The 19,803-nt window shown below is 39.7% G+C and overlaps 1 protein-coding gene across 2 annotated transcripts in view; it reads left to right on the forward strand.

The window, feature by feature from the left end:
• The window catches only part of LOC126452252 (kelch-like protein 12), a 76,474-nt gene that overhangs the window by 49,483 nt on the left and 7,188 nt on the right, over positions 1 to 19,803 (forward strand). For both annotated transcript variants that reach the window (XM_050091044.1, XM_050091043.1), the window contains 2 exons: positions 1,326 to 1,433; positions 16,273 to 16,433. In XM_050091044.1, the coding sequence (XP_049947001.1) occupies positions 1,326 to 1,433; positions 16,273 to 16,433 (269 nt within the window). The remainder of the gene's footprint in view (positions 1 to 1,325; positions 1,434 to 16,272; positions 16,434 to 19,803) is intronic.

Genomic DNA, 19,803 nt, shown 5'->3' on the forward strand with positions numbered 1-19,803 from the left:
GAGCACTTGCTCACGAAAGGCAAAGGTCCCAGTTCGAGTCTCAGTCTGGCACACAGTTTTAATCTGTCAGGAAGTTTCATATCAGTGCTCACTCTGCTGCAGAGTTAAAATTTCGTTCTGAAAACATATTCCTTCTTGCCACACAGATTTTGTGAAGTGAAGTGACCACAATAGGAAAATTGGAATTACATGTTCTTCCCCACTTTCATGTTCCATTAATGGATGGTGTTGGGAATTATAGTGCTACAGAGAACACCCTTTGCCACTGAGCAGGCTTGTGGAGTATGTATGTAGTTACATAATTCCTGCCCTCTTACTCACTGAATAAAAGCTGTATGTGATACCCATTGCATTATAATTTTTGTGTGTTCCAGATTTCAAGAAGATTTATTAAACTTCACATTTCAGCAATCCACAGAGTTTTAATCAGAAATCTTAATCCATTTTCAGTTGAAGTTGAAACTACATGATTAGAGACTAAATCATATGAACTTCCATTGAGAGATGTACTTTGACAATAATTAAAGCATCCCTAGTTAAACACTGTGTGACATCCAAAAATAGAATGGGAAGGAGATACACTTTGCCGTACATTGTGGGTTGCTTCTGCAGTAGGAATGTAGAGAAGTGTAACTTGGATACTTTTTGAGAGGTGCTCTGGTATTTCAGTAATTAACTTAGATTTCAAAATGTGTTGGAGTACAGCTACCTAACCATGTTTCAGATTTTTTGTGTTGGTAATGAACCATAATCAGATAAAGTTGCGTAAATTTTAAGTCTCTTAATATGCTCAGATATTTTATTTAATATGAGCAGATGGTATTTATTATAATAAATGGTCAAAGCTTGTACTTCAGACAGTAACTGCTCCAGTAACAAATTTTCATTGATAAAATACTACACAATTTTCAAGGAGAAATTCCTATTGTAGACTGGACTAAAACTCTGAGTACACAAAATTACAAATTCTATTACTGTAGTGTAGAGTGTAAACTACACATCTGTACATTGTTAACAAAGTGAATTGGTTTCTATTTCTGGTATGTGGAGGACGTTGTGTCTCCTGTAACTCAGCATACCCTGTTTCTGTGGTGATGGTAACAGGAAAAGTTCGTCCACAATAATGAGAGCATGAAGAGAGAGAGAGAGAGAGAGAGAGTGTGTGTGTGTGTGTGTGTGTGTGTGTGTGTGTGTGTGTGTGTGTGTGTGTGTGTGTGTGTGCGAGAGAGAGAGAGAGAGAGAGAGAGAGAGAGAGAGAGAGGAGTGACTTACTTTGTAGTGTTTATATTGTGATTGCCAATATATAGTCACGTTGATCTATACAGGAGGGTGGCATGCATCTACCGAGAACACCAACAAGGTCGAGCGGTATGATGTTCAAGCAAACTGCTGGGAATTTAAGGCATCGATGATTGAAAGAAGATATAGACCAGGTAAGTGCTCAGCTTGTTTCATTTTTCTTCACTTTTTGCATGCTTTTTGTTATTGTTTTATCAAAATGTTAGGAAACAACTCAACCATGCAATGAATCACTCTGCAGCAGAGTATGTACTGTCTTGAAACTTACTGATGAATCGAAACTGTGTACTGGACTAGGACTCAAACCCAGAACCTCGCTTTTCGGAGCTCAAACCCAGAACCTCGCTTTTCGGAGACATTGCCTTACTTACTGAGTTCATCTACATCTACATGATTAGTCTGCAATTCACATTAAAGTGCTTAGTAGAGGGTTCATTGAACCACAATCATACTATCTATCTACCATTCCACTCCCGAACAGCGCGCGGGAAAAACGAACACCTAAACCTTTCTGTTCGAGCTCTGATTTCTCTTATTTTATTTTGATGATCATTCCTACCTATGTAGGTTGGGCTCAACAAAATATTTTCGCTTTCAGAAGAGAAAGTTGGTGACTGAAATTTCGTAAATAGATCTCGCTGCGACAAAAAACGTCTTTTCTTTAATGACTTCCATCCCACCTCGCGTCATATCATATCTGCCACACTCTCTCTCCTATTACGTGATAATACAAAACGAGCTGCCCTTTTTTGCACCCTTTCGATGTCCTCCGTCATTCCCACCTGGTAAGGACCCCACACGGTGCAGCAATATTCTAACAGAGGACGAACGAGTATAGTGTAAGCTGCCTCTTTAGTGGACTTGTTGCATCTTCTAAGTATCCTGCCAATGAAACGCAACCTTTGGCTCGCCTTCCCCACAATATTATCTATGTGGTCTTTTCAACTGAAGTTGTTCGTAATTTCAACACCCAGGTACTTAGTTGAATTGACAGCCTTGAGAATTGTACTATTACTATTTATCGAGTGATCGAATTCCAACAGATTTCTTTTGGAACTCATGTGGATCACCTCACACTTTTCGTTATTTAGCATCAACTGCCACCTGCCACACCATACAGCAATCTTTTCTAAATCGCTTTGCAACTGATACTGGTCTTCGGATGACCTTACTAGACGGTAAATTATAGCATCATCTGCGAACAACCTAAGAGAACTGCTCAGATTGTCACCCAGGTAATTTATATAGATCAGGAACAGTAGAGGTCCCAGGACGCTTCCCTGTGGAACACCTGATATCACTTCAGTTTTACTCGATGATTTGCCGTCTATTACTACGAACTGCGACCTTCCTGACAGGAAATCACAAATCCAGTCTCACAACTGAGACGATACCACATAGGCCCGTAGCTTGATTAGAAGTCACTTGTGAGGAACGGTATCAAAAGCTTTCCGGAAATCTAGAAATACGGAATCAATTTGAGATCCCCTTTCGATAGCGGACATTACTTCGTGCGAATATAGAGCTAGCTGCGTTGCACAAGAACGATATTTTCTGAAACCATGCTGATTACGTATCAATAGATTGTTCCCTTCGAGGTGATGCATAATGTTTGAATACAATATACGCTCCAAAACCCTACTGCAAACCGACATCAATGATATAGGTCTGTAGTTCGATGGATTACTCCTACTACCCTTCTTAAACACTGGTGTGACCTGCGCAATTTTCCTATCTGTAGGTACAGATCTATCGGTGAGCGAGCGGTTGTATATGATTGCTTAGTAGGGGGAGATCTATACGCCACACATTCCTTCAGGATGACCACAGCAGCACTTTTTAGTCATTAAGGTAGAGAAAGACTATAGCAATGACCATCAACAGGAAAGGAAAAAGTCAGAACTTATATTTGAAAGAAATTAGAATCAGTTTCCCATTTCAAATGCCTCAGATGCACAACATCCAAAGATAGCACTGTTAATCAGGAAATACTCAGCAGGACAGAGAAAGCATTCAGTTTTTACAATCAGTTCAGAAACCTTTCATGGGCCTACAAAATACAACAATAAGCAAAACCAACCATGTACCACACATACTTCTGGTTTGGAGATACATGTATACCCTACTAAAAAAAGACTACAGCAGAATTCAAATGACAGAAATGAGATTCACAAGAGCTATGAACGAAATTACTAGAAAGATAAAGATCAAAACTGAGGTGATTAGGAATTTAGCCAGCATTAGAGTCCCTATTACTATTGCAATAAAAAACACACACTGAGTGGTTTGGGCAAGTTAAGGGAATGGATGAGAAAAGATCAGCCAGAAAATATTTCAAAATAAATCTCAGATGAGAGACAGTGAGGGAGGTCCAGAAAACACTGGACAGATACAGTGAAATCGTACATGGAGAGAGAGGATTCCAGTGGGAAGGTGTCCAGGAACCGAAGATCTATGAAGGAAGGAGGAGACGGTAAGCACTTGTACAGCACACTCAGGAAAACTGGAGCTGGGATGATTAGTAGCAATAACTATATTCCATCATTTTGAGGAATGTTGCTCGGATATAATTAACTCTTGTACCAATATTTCAGCTGACAGCCTTTGTCATTCTCAAGGTGAGCAGCTAGCAAGATTTTTAAAGCACTTTACCCTGTGGAGCCAACACACGTCAGAAATAACACTGTTGGTAACAAGAGTGTCATAGATAAAACTTGATGCCTCTAAGAGCACAACAGTGCAAGTGCAGATTCAGCAAAGTCACAGTGCTTACAAAGTATTTGGTTGATCATTATGGATGACATACATGGGAATGCCAGCCAATATTTCCTTTGATAGTGCAAATGAAATGAGAGGTAAAGTGCTTTAAAAGTCTAGCTAGCGACTCACATTGAGAATGTGAGAATGATAAAAGGTTGTTAGCCAAAATATTAATTAACATCATCTTGGAGCATTCCTGAAAAAAGATGGAATATTTGATCTCTCCTGAAAACTTAAGAGACAGTAGCAGTAACCATTTTTTGCCTCCTTATACCTACCAATTACAGCTGTGGCCTTTGTAGTTGTTGAAACGGTGTTTCTGCCTCAATTAATTTGTAAACCAAGCAGCATTTCCTCCTCTTCCTTCTCCTCTTTCTCATCATCATCATCATCATCATCATCATCATCATCTACATCTCCTCCTGCTCCTCCTCCAGTAACATTATCAGTGATGTGGAGAAGTCAACTGTGGGACTTTAATAAAAATTGTGGTATATTTAGAAACAAAACAATAAACTAGAATGTTGACCAAATTCAGAACATGGAGCAAAAAGAGCTTCTTAGAAATTAATCTTATTGTTAACATATTAGCAGATTGGGTATAACCTTTTAGTCTTTTGGTGCTTCTGCCTGCTTCTTCTTACCTGCTCACATGGAAAAAGTTGGTAACTGCTAAAATTAAGCATTCATATTATGCTATCAAATATGTATTTCTTTCTCATTAATTTATGCATGCAGTAATGTACAATAACCAGTATTTCCGTACTGCTGTTAGCAAATAATGGTGTAGCAGCATAATATATCAGAACTTAGATAAGGAGAGGGAGTAGTGCTCCCACCAAAGTTGGTAAGGTATAGTTGGCCATTGTAAGGAGAACAGTGAAATGTTTGATAAACATGCAAGTATTAAGGTAACTATGGACTCAAATGGAAATTCCTGGAGGGAAGATGACTTTTTTGCATAACTTTATTGCAAAGTTTAGAGAACCAGTATTTGCAATTGACCTCAGTAAGATTTTACTGCCTACAGTGTTCATCTCGTGTAAAGACCACGAAGACAAGAGAGGTTAGAGATTGTATAGAGACATGTAGACAGTTGCTTTTCCCCCCTCTCCTTTTGCTAGTGGTACAGGAAAGTGAATGACAGGCAGTGGTAGAAGGTACCTCCCTCCATGCACTGTATGGTAGCTTGCAGAGTGCATATATAGATCTACATCTGCATGACTACTCTGCAATTCACAATTAATTGTCTGCATCTTCTAAATGTTCTGCCAATAAAATGCAATCTAAGGTTGGCTTCCCCATAAAAGTCTCTGTGCGATTGTTCCAGTGTAAGTTAATTGTAATTGTAATCCATACGTATTTAGTTGAATTGACAGCTTTATATTGGTGTGATTTCTCATGTAATCAAAATTAAGATTTAGTACTTGTGTGGATGTCCTCACACATTTCGTCAGTTGCCACTTTTCACAACATACAGGTAACTTGCCTAAATTGTTTTGCAGTTGATTTAGATAATCTGATGATTTTACTAAAAGGTAAACAACATAATATGCAAATGTTATAAGAGGGCTGCTCAGAGAGTCTCCTGAATCATTGCTATAATTTATAGCAATGATAATAATCAATTTTTGAAAATATAAATTGGATGGATAAAAAAACCTACTCACCATGCGGTGGTAGGATACACATATACACTGATCAGTCAGAACATTAGGACCAACAACTTACTGTCAATATAACCCTGTCCAGGCGATAGCAGCATTACCTGACGAGGAATGGCTGCTGGTCAGATACACACACAATGCATGTATATCAGTGAGTATGCTGTCCATGTGTAGACAGGGGAAGACGCATGATCTATCAGAGTTTGACAGAGGGCAGATTGTGATGGCCTGGAAGCTCGGCATGAACATTTCAGAAACTGCACGACTTGTTGGGTGTTAGTGCTATGGGGAGTGTCTTCAACAGGTGGTGAAACCACATCCAGACATCGTCGGGTTGGGCAGCCACCCCTCATTACAGGTGTTGGATATCGTAGGCTGGGCAGACTGGTAAAACAGGACAGGTGGTGAACTGTGGCAGAACTAACATCAGACTTCAATGTTGGGCAGAATAAAAGTGTATCTGAGCACACAGTGCACCAAACACTCGAACTTGTAACAAGCGGACGACCCATACATGTTCCAACATTAACACCACGATATTGGCACCTACGATGGAAAGGGGCACGTGACCATCAGTACTGGACATTGGCACAGTGGCAGAGCATTGCATAGTCTAATGAATCCCAAAACCTTCTCCATCATGCTGATTGGAGGGCACAAATCCATTGTCTTCCAGTGGAACAGCTCCTTGATAACTGTAATGCAGGATGGAAACAAGCTGGCAATGGCTCATTTATGCCCTGGGGGAACATTCACGTGGACCTCCATCGGTCCAATATACCTTGTGCAAGACACTATGATGGCCAAGGAGTATTGTACATTAATTGCAGACCAAGTACAGCCCTTCATGATGATCAGATTTCCAGATGGCAGTGGCATTTTTGAACAGTGTAATGCACCATTTCACAAGGCCAGGAGTGTTGATGGAGGGCTTCGAGAAACACAGTCGCGTGTTCCAATTGCTGTGCTGGCTCTCCAACTTGGCAGATATGAACCCAATCGAACAAATCTTGAGGTGCTACCGAATTGGGTATCAGAGCTCATTGCACCCCTCCCCAGATTTACGGGAATTAGGTGATTTGTGTGTGCAGAGGTGGTGTCAGTTCCCTCCAGCGGCCTACAAAGGCCACATTGCCTCCATGCAACAATGCGTCGCCACTGTTGCCCATGCCAAAGGTGGGTGTGCCGGCTATTAGGTAGGTGGTCTTCATGTTGTGATTGATAAACGTAAAAGGTATTAATGCTTGCTAGCTTTTGGAGCCAGTGGCTCTGTTGTCTGGCAGAAGGGTTGAAGGGGAAGGAAGAGGGGTGAAAGAAAAGGACTGGTGAGGTATAGGAAAAGGGTAGAATTCAGGAAAGTCGATTAGAACTCTGAGTCAGGGGAGACTTACCAGATGGGATGAGGAGAAAAGACAGATTGTTGAGGATGGCACTGGATGAGATTTAAAATATGAGAGCTTAAATATGAAAGAGATGGTAATACAAAATAGAGATAATTGCTAAAACATCAAGCAGAAGCTAATAAGAGCGAAAAGCTGAGTGCATTGTCTGTGACAGAGGTGGGAGGGCGATGACAAAAAATGAAATATGTAGAAAACTGAAATGGAATAAAGAAAGTAGTAGCTACTGTTAGAAATGTTGAGATGACAGGAATTAACGTAAATTAAGGCCAGGTGGGTGACGAGAGCCGAGGACATTTTGTAGTGCCAGTTCTCACCTGCAGAGTCCTGAGAAACTGGTGTCTGGGGAAAGAATACAGAGGGCACACATGGTGAAACAGGCACCGAGGTCACGGCTGTTACATTGGGCTCTGCCTATGCTCATTCATCTAACTGATAATTTGGTGGTAGTCATGCCAGTGCAAAAGGCCAAACAGTGTTTACGTAACAGCTGGTATGACATGTTGTTTCACAGGTGGCTCTCCCTTTAATAGAATATGTTTTGCAAGTTACAGGGCTAATGTAAATTGTGGTAGGAGGGTGCACAGGGCAAAACTTGCAGCAGGACAGTCACCAGGCAAGGAATGAAAGGGTAGGGAGGTGGGTGCAGAAGGAGCATTAGGGCTTGACAAGGATACAGTGGAGATTGGGAGGGTGAAGAAAAGTTATTCCAGATGTGGTGGGCAAAATCTCTGACAGAATGTACCTCATTTCAGTGCATGATTTTAGGAAGTTATAGCCTTGTTGAAGTAGCTAATTAATACATTCAAGACCAGGATAGTATTGAGTGACAAGAGGTGTACTCATAAGTTGTTTTTTGGGAGGAATCAACATTACCAGGATTAAATGTGATGAGCTGGGAAATCTGCTGTTGAGCTAGGCTGGTGGGGTCATTAAGTCCAGTGGAGAATGATGTGAGAATGGTGGTGTATTGCTGTAAAGGGACTGCACCTGAACAAATACATTTTCCTTGAATGCGAAGGATATTTGACATCAAATGGATGGCAACTGTCATAATTTAAGTACTGTTGTTTGTTAGTAGGTTTAATATGAGCAGAAGTGGGTAACTGGCCTTCAGTAAGAATGAGATCAACATCAAATAAAATGGCATCGTATTTGGAAAAGGACCATGTGAAGTTTAGTTGGGAGGATGTACTTTATTCTAGGAATATCCAACAGGTCAGCCTCAGCAAGAAGTCATGTGGCAAAAGATATCAATTTATTTATTTATTTATTTATTTATTTATTTACATGTCAAGTTCTGTAGGACCAAATTGAGGAGCAAATCTCCAAGGTCTTGGAACGTGTCAGTACGTGAACTTACAACATAAAAGTAATAACAGATAAAAATAAATGCTCATGAACCTGAAAAAAAGTCAGTCCATATGACTGCTATGCTATCAGCAATATAATGAGAATCAGCTTAATTTTTCAAGGAACTCCTCGACAGAATAGAAGGAATGACCCATGAGGAAATTCTTCAGTTCAGACCATGAAGGCTTATGGATCCCAGAAAAGCTCTCTCCAAGTGACCACTGAAAAGGTTGGCATAGGAAGAAGCCATCCTGGTTCCCGTGGCTTTACCCTTGGTCTGTTTGTATGTCTGCCCCTCTAAAGTGAAGTAGTTGTTGATAAGCATAAAGTTGAGCAGGAAGGATGTCACATGTGGAATCAGGTGGGCACCAACTGAGGAAGTGTTCAGCAGTAGACAGACCATGCACATTAGGGGACGTCGGTATAGGAGGAGGTGGTGTCAACGGTGACAAGCAAGATTTGTGGTGGGAGGGGGCTGGGCACAGTTTTCAGTCAACATAGGAAATGGTTGGTGTCTTTAATGTAGGAGGGAAGTCTTTGTACTGTGGATTGCAGGTGTTGATCAGCTAAGGCAGATACGTGTTTGGTGTGTGCTTGGATCCCAGCAACTATGGGAGGACCAGGGTGATTGGGTTTGTGGTCCTTAGGAAGAAAGTGAAAGGTGGGGGTGTGTGGTTTGGGTGGGGTGAGAACTTCTATTGATTAGGGTATTAGTCCTTGTGAGGGCCCTGAAGTTTTAAGGAGAGACTGCAGGTCAGCTAGAATCACAAGGATGGGATCTTGATGTCAGATGCTGTATGTAGAGGTGTCAGACAGCTGGTGTAGACATTCACTTACATACTCCTTTTGGTTAAGTACCACAGTGTCACATTTCTTGTCCACTGAGAGGATAAAGATGGGAGTCATCAGGTTAGGGTCATGTTGTAGGGACCTGAGGAGGAGTTATGAAGCAATACTGGATGTGAGGAATTCTTGGAAGGCTTGTAAGGGATGGTTTAGAGATAGTGTTGGTGGACAAGTTGGGTTTGTGATTGGAACTGTTCAAGGCAGGGTTTAATGTCAGGTTCACTGTTGAAATGGTTTTGGGATTGGGTTTGCAAACTGATGTTTCCAGTTGATGTTATGTGTGAAGGAAAGTAGGGCCTCCACCAAAGCAGCATGATGAAAAGCAGGTTAATGGCTGAAACTGATAGCCTTGGATAATACAGGTAACTTAGAAAGGGTGAGTGCTTTAGACGAGAGGTTGAGAACACTGTGCTGTTTTGAGTAGTTCTTATGATTCAGACTTGTTGTTGGCCTGAAAGGGAGTGGTGAAGGCTGGGGAATGTTAAGGTGGTTAGCCAAATTCAGTTTGCTAGAGAGGGGTGGTGCTTGGTGGTGTGGCTGTTCAGGGAGTTGCAGAGGGGCAGGAAGGGAAATGCCACCATTGAGGTAGTTCAGGAGAAGGTTGGGTGGCCATTTGAGGTGAAGTCTGGCATGTTGTTGCAATTTGAAGTTGGCTTGACGAATGGTATGATCCAAGGAAACGTGAGGGGTAGATACCTACAGGATTTTGTAGAAGGGGAGAAGTCTGGTGAACTGGAAATTGGCAGATGAGGCAATAGGTCATGGATTAGCCAAGTAAGTGCAAGAGATTGCTGTATTTGAAATTGTAAAAGAGACTGATGTGGAGTAGGATTACATTCAGAAACAGGGACTTTCAATGTGAGGCTTTTGGGAGTAATTCACCGAACATGTATCTGCCTTAGTTGATCAAAAGTGCAACCCTTAGTACAAAAACTTCCCTCCTATATTAAAGATGCCAATAATTTTGTAGATCATCTGAAATCTGTGCCCATCCGACTCCTACCACACAGCTTACCATCTCCCTCTATACCAACATCCTCCAAGTACATTGTCTGTCTGCTGCAGAACATTTCATCACTCAGTGCCCACCTGATTCCGAACGTATGACATCCTTCCTGCTCACTTTAATCAACTTTATACTTACAACTACTTCATCTTTGGGAGCTGACATACGAACAGACCAGGGTTACAGCCATGGGAACTGGGATAGCTACTTCCTATGCCAACTTTTTCATGGGTCACTTGTAAACGGCTTTCCTGGGATCCATGGTCTGGCTTAGATACATTGATGACATCTTCGCCATATGGACTCATGGTGAGGATGACATGTTAAAATTTCTGGAATTTCTAAATACATTCTCCCAATTAAGTTTCACACGATCCAATTCCAAATTCAATACCATGTTCCTTCACGCTGCTCTCATCCTCACCAAAGGTCAGCTACACATTTGTTGACATTAAACCTACCAACAAACAACAGTATTTACATTTTGACAGTTACCATCTTTTCCGTGTCAAACATTTCATCCCATACAGCCTTGGCATTCGAGGCAAACGCATTTGTTCAGATGCAGAGTCTTTACAGCAATACAACACCATTCTCACCTCAATCTTCACTGAATGTAATTACCCCAACAGCCTAGTTCAAAAGCAGATTTCCCAGGCAATCACATCCAATCCTGGCACTGCTGATCCCTCCAAACACAACTTAAGAGTACACCTCTTGTCATTCAGTGTTATCGTGGTCTTGAATGTATTAATCAGCTACTTTGACAGGGCAACAACTTCCTGAAATCATACCCTGAAGTGAGGTACATTCTGTCAGAAATTTTGCCCGCCATACCGAGAATAGCTTTTTGTTGTCCTCCCAGTCCCCACAATATCCTTGTCAGACCATATGCTCCTTCTGCACCCATCTCCCTACCCTACAGCTCCTACTCCTGTGAACGTCCCTGCTGGAAGACTTGCCCTATGCACCCTCCTACCACTACCTATTCCAGTCCTGTAACTGGCAAAACATGTTCTATCAAAGGGAGAGCCACCTGTGAAATGAAATGACATGACATGTCATGTATCAGCTGTTACGTAAATACTGTCCTTTTACATTGGCATGGGTACCACCAAATTATTAGTAAGGATGAATGGCATAGATAATGGATGTATACCAGCAGCCACACTATCATGTTGCAGAGTGTGCTCTACAGTGTGACAGTCGTGACCTCGGTGCATGTTTCAATACACATGCCATCTATGTTCAACCCCGGACACAAATTCCTCAGGACTGTACAGGTGGGATCTGGCACAACAACATGTCCTTGGTTCTCGCCACCCACCTGGCCTTAATTTAATTTCTTTAGTCTCAGCATTTCTTCAGACCAACTGTTTCTTTCTTCACTCCCTTTTAGTTTTCTATATCTTTCATTTCCTGACCTATATTTTTCGCTGTCCCCATCTCCCACCTCTATCGCACACAAAACACTTAGCTTTTTGCTGTTGTTAATTCATGCACGATGTTTTAGCAGTAATCTGTCTTTCATATTACTGTGTCTTCCTCCTTTAAGCTCTCCATGTGTGATGAAGCAAGCTGGGATATTTTTACTTCCCCTCTTGTTTTGCCATCTGCCTCCTTAAAATTCATTTTTGCACTTCTCTAATTACCGTTAATATAGGTGAATATAATCTGCATTTTCATAAGAGAAAGGTTGGCCCTCAGTTTTAAAGAATATAACACAAGATCTAATTTTGCGCTTCGTTTTATGTATGTAATTGATTTTCTAATTTGACTATTCCTAGTTAATACTTTCATCATAGGGCGAAATCAGTAATTGTTTCAGAACTTAAATTCTGCTGTTGACATATAAACAAATATAAGTTCTATAATAATTACAAACATTTGGAAGACGTAATACTACTAATATTAAAGTATTTATTTACCTCTAATCGAAAACATTTTAGCAGATCCAGCTCTTAATTAATTCCCAAGTAATTTTCAGTCTAATGATATCTCTTAATTTAATCATTTAAACAAATAATTCGGCCTAACCCTTGTAGTAGAAGAAACTGTTAAATGGAACAAATTTTTTGATGTATTCAGTTAATTTAATGAGTTAAGTTTTAATTGTAATTTCTGTAAATTTAGCATCGAACAATGTGAAGTTTCAGTATCTATTATTGTGAGATATATAAGGGCCCGAATTTTGGTCCTGACACAGTCAGTCCACAGCAGAGTTTCAGACGAAGAACCTGTGTTGGTTAGAATGACAACAATGCATCAACTTAACAGTGAAATAAGTGTTACACCAATAGACCGTGTGTTAAAACATTGACAGTGTCTGCTGCGTAAGTACCTTTCTATTCTTCAAGAACTATGAACTTTGTGGTTAGGTTTTTACTGCTCGTACATGTTCTACAGGAAACTATTGTAGCCACATGTAGATGTTTGCCTGCAACCTATGAATGAGGCTTATCGAAAGTTAAACAGTAGTGCACTATTGTTTAACTTTCGATATATATATATCAGGCAAGCACCATCGTATGTTTTCAAATCTCGCCTTGCACAGTCCCCAACAATAAGTCTTCCTTCTTGTTGTGTCTAGTAAGTCTCCCCTGACCTGGGATTCTGGACAACCTTTTTGACCTAGACTCTCTTTCCAAAACCTCACCAGTCCTTTCCCTGCACCTCTTTTCCTTCCCCTTCAACCCTTCTGCCAGGAGGAGGAGCCATTGGCTCCAAAAGTTAGCGAACTGTAATACCTTTTATATGTGTGTGTTCCTGCCATCACTTGGTGAGTAGATTTTTTTATCTATCCAGTTACTTTTTACAGATAACTTTATATGAATTTGGAACAGCAGAGGTCCTATAACATTTCCTTGTAGAATGCCAGATATTACTTCTGTTTTATTTGATGACTTTGTCAGTTGCTACAGACTGTGACCTTTCTGAGAGGAAATCACGAATCCAAGTGCAGAGGTGAGACAATACTCCAGAGGTAGAAGCCGCTTGTGAGTGTTGGTGTCAAATGTCTTCTTGAAATCTATAAATGTGGAATCAATTTGAGCTCCCCTGTCAGTAGCACTTACTACTTTTAGTGAATAAAGAACTACTTACGTTTGACAAGAGTGAAATTTTCTGAATCCTTGTCGACTGTCAGAGTATAGATCATTTTCTTAGAGGTGTTTTGTAATGTTTGAACACAGTTTATATCCAAAGTATTACTAAATCTAGAAAGGCACTTATTCTTCAGCTTGATATAAAACTTACTACTCCTATTTATATTCAGAGCAACCAATGTTGTTTGCCAAGTTAACCCTACAGGACAGTATCTCGCCCACTTCACAGGGTGTAACACAGAATTTTAATTGTAAAACTCTGTTTTGAAGTGTTGGTCATTTGCTGAAAGTTCTGAAGTTTCAAAGCAGATTTTTGGCAACAGGTTATTCAAAAAATGGGACACATTGATGAATTGCGACAACACAAAAATGCAAGTATCATTTATTGCACACACTATATAAGTTTTGTTGCTCAGTGACAAGAAATATAAACGGTTTGCATTAAGTTGTGAGCTGGGTGTGATTGGTAACAAGTGCCTTGAAAGATTAACAGGATCAAAATATTGGATACATGTGTGTTAGACAGTGACTGATTTTGGAAACACAAATGACAGCAGATCAAAACCTCTGAGATTTGTGGCACTGCAGCAATGTTTGTTGTATTAGTGGCTTGTAGCGAAGTGTAAAATCTCTTGTAGTAATTTTATTCCTATGATGAACAGGACAGCTATTGAAAGCTCAAATTTAGTGAAAAATGATACGGCTAGAAAAGCGAGATGATTTTCAGTTAAAGGCTATGGAAATACACTGAAGTGTCAAAGGAACTGGTACAGGCATGAATATTGAAACACAGAGATATGTAAACAGACAGAATACGGCACTGCAGTTGTCTTTGCCCGTATAAGACAAGAAGTGTCTGGTGCAGTTGTTAGATAAGTTACTACTACTACTACTACTACTACTACAATGTAAGGTTATCAAGATTTTAGGGAGTTTGAATGTGGTGTTACAGTTGGTGCACGAGCGATGGGACACAGCATTTCTGAGGTAGTGATAAAGCGGGGATTTTCCCGTATGACCATTTCGACCATTTCACAGATGTGAATCTCAGGAATCTGATAAAACATCAAATTTCAGACATTGCTATGGCCAGGAAAAGGTCCTGCAAGAACAGGATGAAAGATGACTGCAGAGAATCATTCAACATGACAGAAGTGCAACACTTCTGCAAACTGCTGCAGATTTCAAAGCTGGGCCATCAGCAAGTGGCAGTGTGTGAACCATTCAATGAAACCTCACCAATGCTATCTTTTGGAGCCGAAGGCCCACTCGTGTACCCTTGATGACTGCATGACACCAAGGTTTACACCTTGTCTGGGCCTGTCAATACTGACATTGGATTGTTGATAACTAGAAACATGTTGTCTGGTCGGATGAGTCTCGTTTCAAATTGTATCTAGCTGATGGATGTGTACGGGGATGGAGACAACCTCATGAATCCATGGACCATGTGTGTGAGCAGGGGACAGTTCAAGCTGGTGGAGGCTCTGTAATGGTGTAGGGCATGTGCAGTTGGAGTGATATGGGACCCATGATACGTCTAGATATGACACTGACAGGTGACGTGTACATAAGCATCCTGTCTGATCACCTGGATCCATTCATGTCCATTGTGCATTCCCATGACTATGTGCATTCCCACGGACTTGGGCAATTCTAGCAGGACAATGTGACATCTCACATGTCAAGAATTGCTACAAATTGGCTGCAGGAACACACTTCTGAGTTTAAACATTTCCACTGGCCACCAAACTCCCCAGACATGCACATTATTGAGCATATATGGGATGCCTTGAAACATGCTGTTCAGAAGAGATCTCCACCCCCTTGTACTCTTATGGATTTATGGACAGCTCTGCAGGATTCATGGTGCCAGTTCCCTCCAGCCCTACTTCAGTCATTAGTCGAGTCCATGCCACGTCATGTTGCGGCACTTCTGCGTGCATACACAACATTAGGCAGATGTATCAGTTTCTTTGGCTCTTCAGTGTATTAGAAAGAACTAGACAGCCACCAAAAGTAATTGAGAATATGATGGAAAAGGCTTGCTGCAGCTTTAGCAATAAGTGTCAACAGTGGAAGAAGGTACAGGGATTATGGTTTTAATTCTCTTTGACAAAGTGGTCTTGAGAGATGTTCAGTGGGGGAAGCCAGATAATTGCCTTTACAGTACACCAATGCTGTTCTATTTGTATATTTTCTTCCAGGAATCACATTAGAGCTCAGTTTCAAAGGCACCCTTCTATGATGGGCTAGTTTGCCAGTAATTTATCATGACTTCGAAATGTGACAGATTATTGACTATAAACTACATAAGGAAATAAATGAGCTATAGGATTTTTGTCAGTATATCCAACTCCTTAGAGCTATCTAGGGTATGGACACACACATTATCCTTATTACTCATTTCTGTAAATTGTATAAGAAATTGAGGAGGCTCCAGCACGTAAGCTGATCAAAAAGCTCATTTCTGTGTAGTTTGCCTTAGGTAATATCCCTTGCTTAAGTCAGGGACAATGCTACTTAGCTTAAAAAAAAAAAAAAAAAAAAAAAAAAAAAAAAAAAAAAAAACCCACCTCCAAAGTCTACTATTAATTTCAGTGCACAAGCTGCAGAGTTTTAAACGTATAAGATGATCTGTAACACGTGACTTCAAGTTCAGATTTTAATAAATATAAACATCTAAGAACTTACAACTTTGTATCATTTGTTGATTTACCTAGTGCTGTGTCATTTGTTGATTTACCTAGTGCTTTATTTCTGATGGTGCGACCAGGCATTGTGCAGTACAGAATTGCATGTGTTGTGTTTTATCTAATGTCACAATTTTGTCAAAGGTATTGCTGTAATTGATGAGCACATATACGTCCTGGGTGGTGAAGAGGGCTGGGACCGCTACCATGACACGATAGAATGCTACTCAGCTGTGACTGACACTTGGCAGCTGACGGGTGACATGCCAACCTCTCGCTCCTGGCTCAGCTGTGTGTCTCTGCAGGTTAGTGCCAGATACTGTGTGTCGTGCAAGCTGGTAGCCACGTGCCTTGATGTAGTTGGGTGTTCTCACTCATATTGGAAGGAAAAATTGTCTCACAACGTTATGTAACAATGAGACTCAAATGTTTATCAGTGACTTTTTCCCACTTTCCAAAGAGTAAAATACAGCTTGTTGAGTTACTTTGTTTTATTTATTACCACCTGCAATGCATTGTTTTCGTGGTACTTGATGGGTAGAAAAGTTCTTCTAGTGTCATGCTACTTGAAGGCCATTTATGATTTTATCTGTGAGAAGCAGTTATATGATCAAATAAGAACACTAACTTATTAACATGAACTTGGCAGTGAGAACATTGCGCTTGACGCCATCTTGGCAGCTAGTGATGGTGGTCTTGTGTGTGTGTGTGTGTGTGTGTGTGTGTGTGTGTGTGTGTGTGTGTGTGTGTGTGTGTGTGTGTGTGTCCTGATGAAGGCCTCTTTGGCTGAAAGGTTTGTTTGACGGTCTTTGTTCTGACTATGTTCAACTCAGTATTTCTGCTATATGGTGAGTAGCAATTATCCTTTTCATAATATTGTCAGAGATGAACATGTCATTTTTTGTGCAGAACACGTGACAGGATGAAAGTACAACACCAACTGGAAGAATAAGATTGGGTATTTGATGAGAAGTGCCGATACTGGAAAATGTAGTGTGACAGGATGACACTTCGCAAAGATTCAACAATTCATTCCTAAAAGAGGGTGTTAAGAGTTTAAACTTTGTGGGTATCATATAACATCAATAATTAATAAGAAAGTAAAATTGACATGTATATTACTTATACATTTCCACAGAATCAAAGTTTTAATCTTTCCACATTGTGGAAGTCATCCTTCAGAGTTGGCAGATCTAAACTACCTAGTGGCCAGGTCCTTCTGATATGTCAGATAGCCAGTCAAACTCAATAAGACCATCACATTGGTCTACCCAAAAGTGTCACAAACATTAGTTTGACAGCTGAAAGTCTATGTCCACAGAGCAAGATATTTTCAAGAAATTAACATTAGTCCATAAATTCCAAGAAAGGAAGGTGTTGAGCCACAACAGTTGCATTATGATTAATTATTTGAATGACTCCAAAATAAGTGCTCATCAGGCAACTAATAAAATATCTGCAGTAACTTACTCATTAGATGCTTATTTATGTTAGTGTTAATCTTTCATTTCAGAATAAAATTCAGTTGTCAGTTGCAAATATGTTTTTTTTCTTTGGTTTACCAATTTTGATGAATTAATTTGTCATCTTCAGAAGCCTAAAAAATTAGGGATATTTTTAAATATTTAGACCTTGGCTATACATTTATGTAAAGTATAAGTACTTAGGACCAAATTTTACTCTGGAATATATGCTGCAGTTGCTGAAAATTACAACTTTGAATAAAGTAATTAATCTTATTTATTTCCAATGATGAACCCAATAATACTTATCAATCATACATGATTGTCAGTTATCAACAGTTTCAGAACATCATTCATTTTTCATCGTGGTGTTTTTAAAAATGAGAGAACATTGTATTGAAAACTTGTTGTAACCAAATAAAATAACTATCCAGTGTTAGAACATATTAAGCTACAATTTAGTTGGTTAAATCAGTAATCATTTAGACAACAAAAAAAATAAATAAATAGGTAAATAAATCAAATGAGAATGATGGAAAAGACACTGCAAATCCTGAATGAAACAATGGTGGAGGAAATGGCTGCTAACAGCTAGTATTCAGATTGGGTATTCACTGTTCACCAGTAATCATATTTTGCAAAATTTGTAGTTAAAACTGAAAATCAATTTGTAGATAGAAACTGAAAGTAAACAAAGAAAATCTGTTTTTATTATAGGCTACAAGAAGACATACTGAACTTGCTGAAACTAGTCTAGTCTAGCCTTGTGTATGAATGGAAATATTGTTAGTGTGATAGTCTGGTGGTTCTTTACTGTGATGTTGGGTGGCGAAATAAAGTATGTTAGAGAGCCAAGACTTCATGTTATTTAATCTTGTTCACTTTATTATTTGAGCACACTCGCCAACCTCTTCTGCTTGAACTTCTTTTCTTGAAGTACTACAGTTACTGCTGGAAGTTAATAGTACAAATCCATCATGCAGCTCGTAAAATAAATGAGAGGTTTCTCATTAACAGCCTCTCATATATGGTACTCTTGTTTACAATAACTGTGCTTTACAAAGTTGTTGCATTATGCTGAAAATCACAAAAACATTGATAAGAACAGTCCAAAAATATTTCTGTGTAATAGGTATTTTCTTGAACCTGTGAAGTCACAGGCATTGTCACGACCACTCTTCCTCTGTGGCATGCACCATATCTCCAAGGCACGGAATAAGCTGCCTGACCAGCAGATACTGTGATCATTGTACAATGTTTGTCATCGTCTCAGCATGCAGATAGGTTGTGTCCATCTATCTCATGATACATGTGCATAAATAAAACATACATCCAAACAATATATTATCTAATACATTATGAAAATCAACTTTTTATAGTGGCGTCATCATTCATTGGTTCGAGAAATGCGTGTGCAACACATCTTGTCATCAAAGTGGTATATTGCACTACAGATTCCTCCCCTTATATGAATGATGTCATCACTACATTGACCCGTTAACCAAACAACAAATAATTAAAGTACAACTTCACTACAAGTGTTAAAAATATTATAGTTGTAATTATATCTCATTTTCAATTAATTTATTTATTCATGTTTATTAACTGGGTAAAACTCCACAGTAGTGTGGAACTACTAATCGTAGGTACATGGTTCACTTTGATTAAGTTCCATAATATTTCTACCAGATACTCACCCTTACTATGAACATGAGATATCAGGTAACAAACATTTATTACCCATAAGGGTCAATAACAGGTTTTTTTCTACAACATGTTGTGGTTTCTGCTCTTGCACCACTCATTACTAGGATATACAGTCCAGCCGTTTAGTCAAATTGTTCATTTTTCATGTAATTGAGTACGTTTATTCCAGAATCCAGGCTTTTCTTGCCCAGCTCATAAAACTATTGGAAATCATTGGGTATGTACTCTAAACAGAGATAAGAAGGGTACCACAGCAGAGACTATTGGACATAGTAAAGAAGAGAACCCCAAAGATTGATACCCACCCCAGGATTCCCTTCCTGGCAGGTTCTGTGCCAGGGAGTAGGACGATGATCACCATATCCTACAGAACAGACTTCCCCGGTTTCACCCTAATGGGCCCTGAAAAGTGGTCCTAAGACATCACTGTTGACGCCAAGTGGAGAAGTTAACAACATGACACAAATAACCTTTATGTGTGCAAATTCCTCGCACAGAAAATTCT

Source organism: Schistocerca serialis, unplaced genomic scaffold (assembly GCF_023864345.2).
Source record: "Schistocerca serialis cubense isolate TAMUIC-IGC-003099 unplaced genomic scaffold, iqSchSeri2.2 HiC_scaffold_843, whole genome shotgun sequence".
NCBI classification, from domain to species: domain Eukaryota; kingdom Metazoa; phylum Arthropoda; class Insecta; order Orthoptera; family Acrididae; genus Schistocerca; species Schistocerca serialis.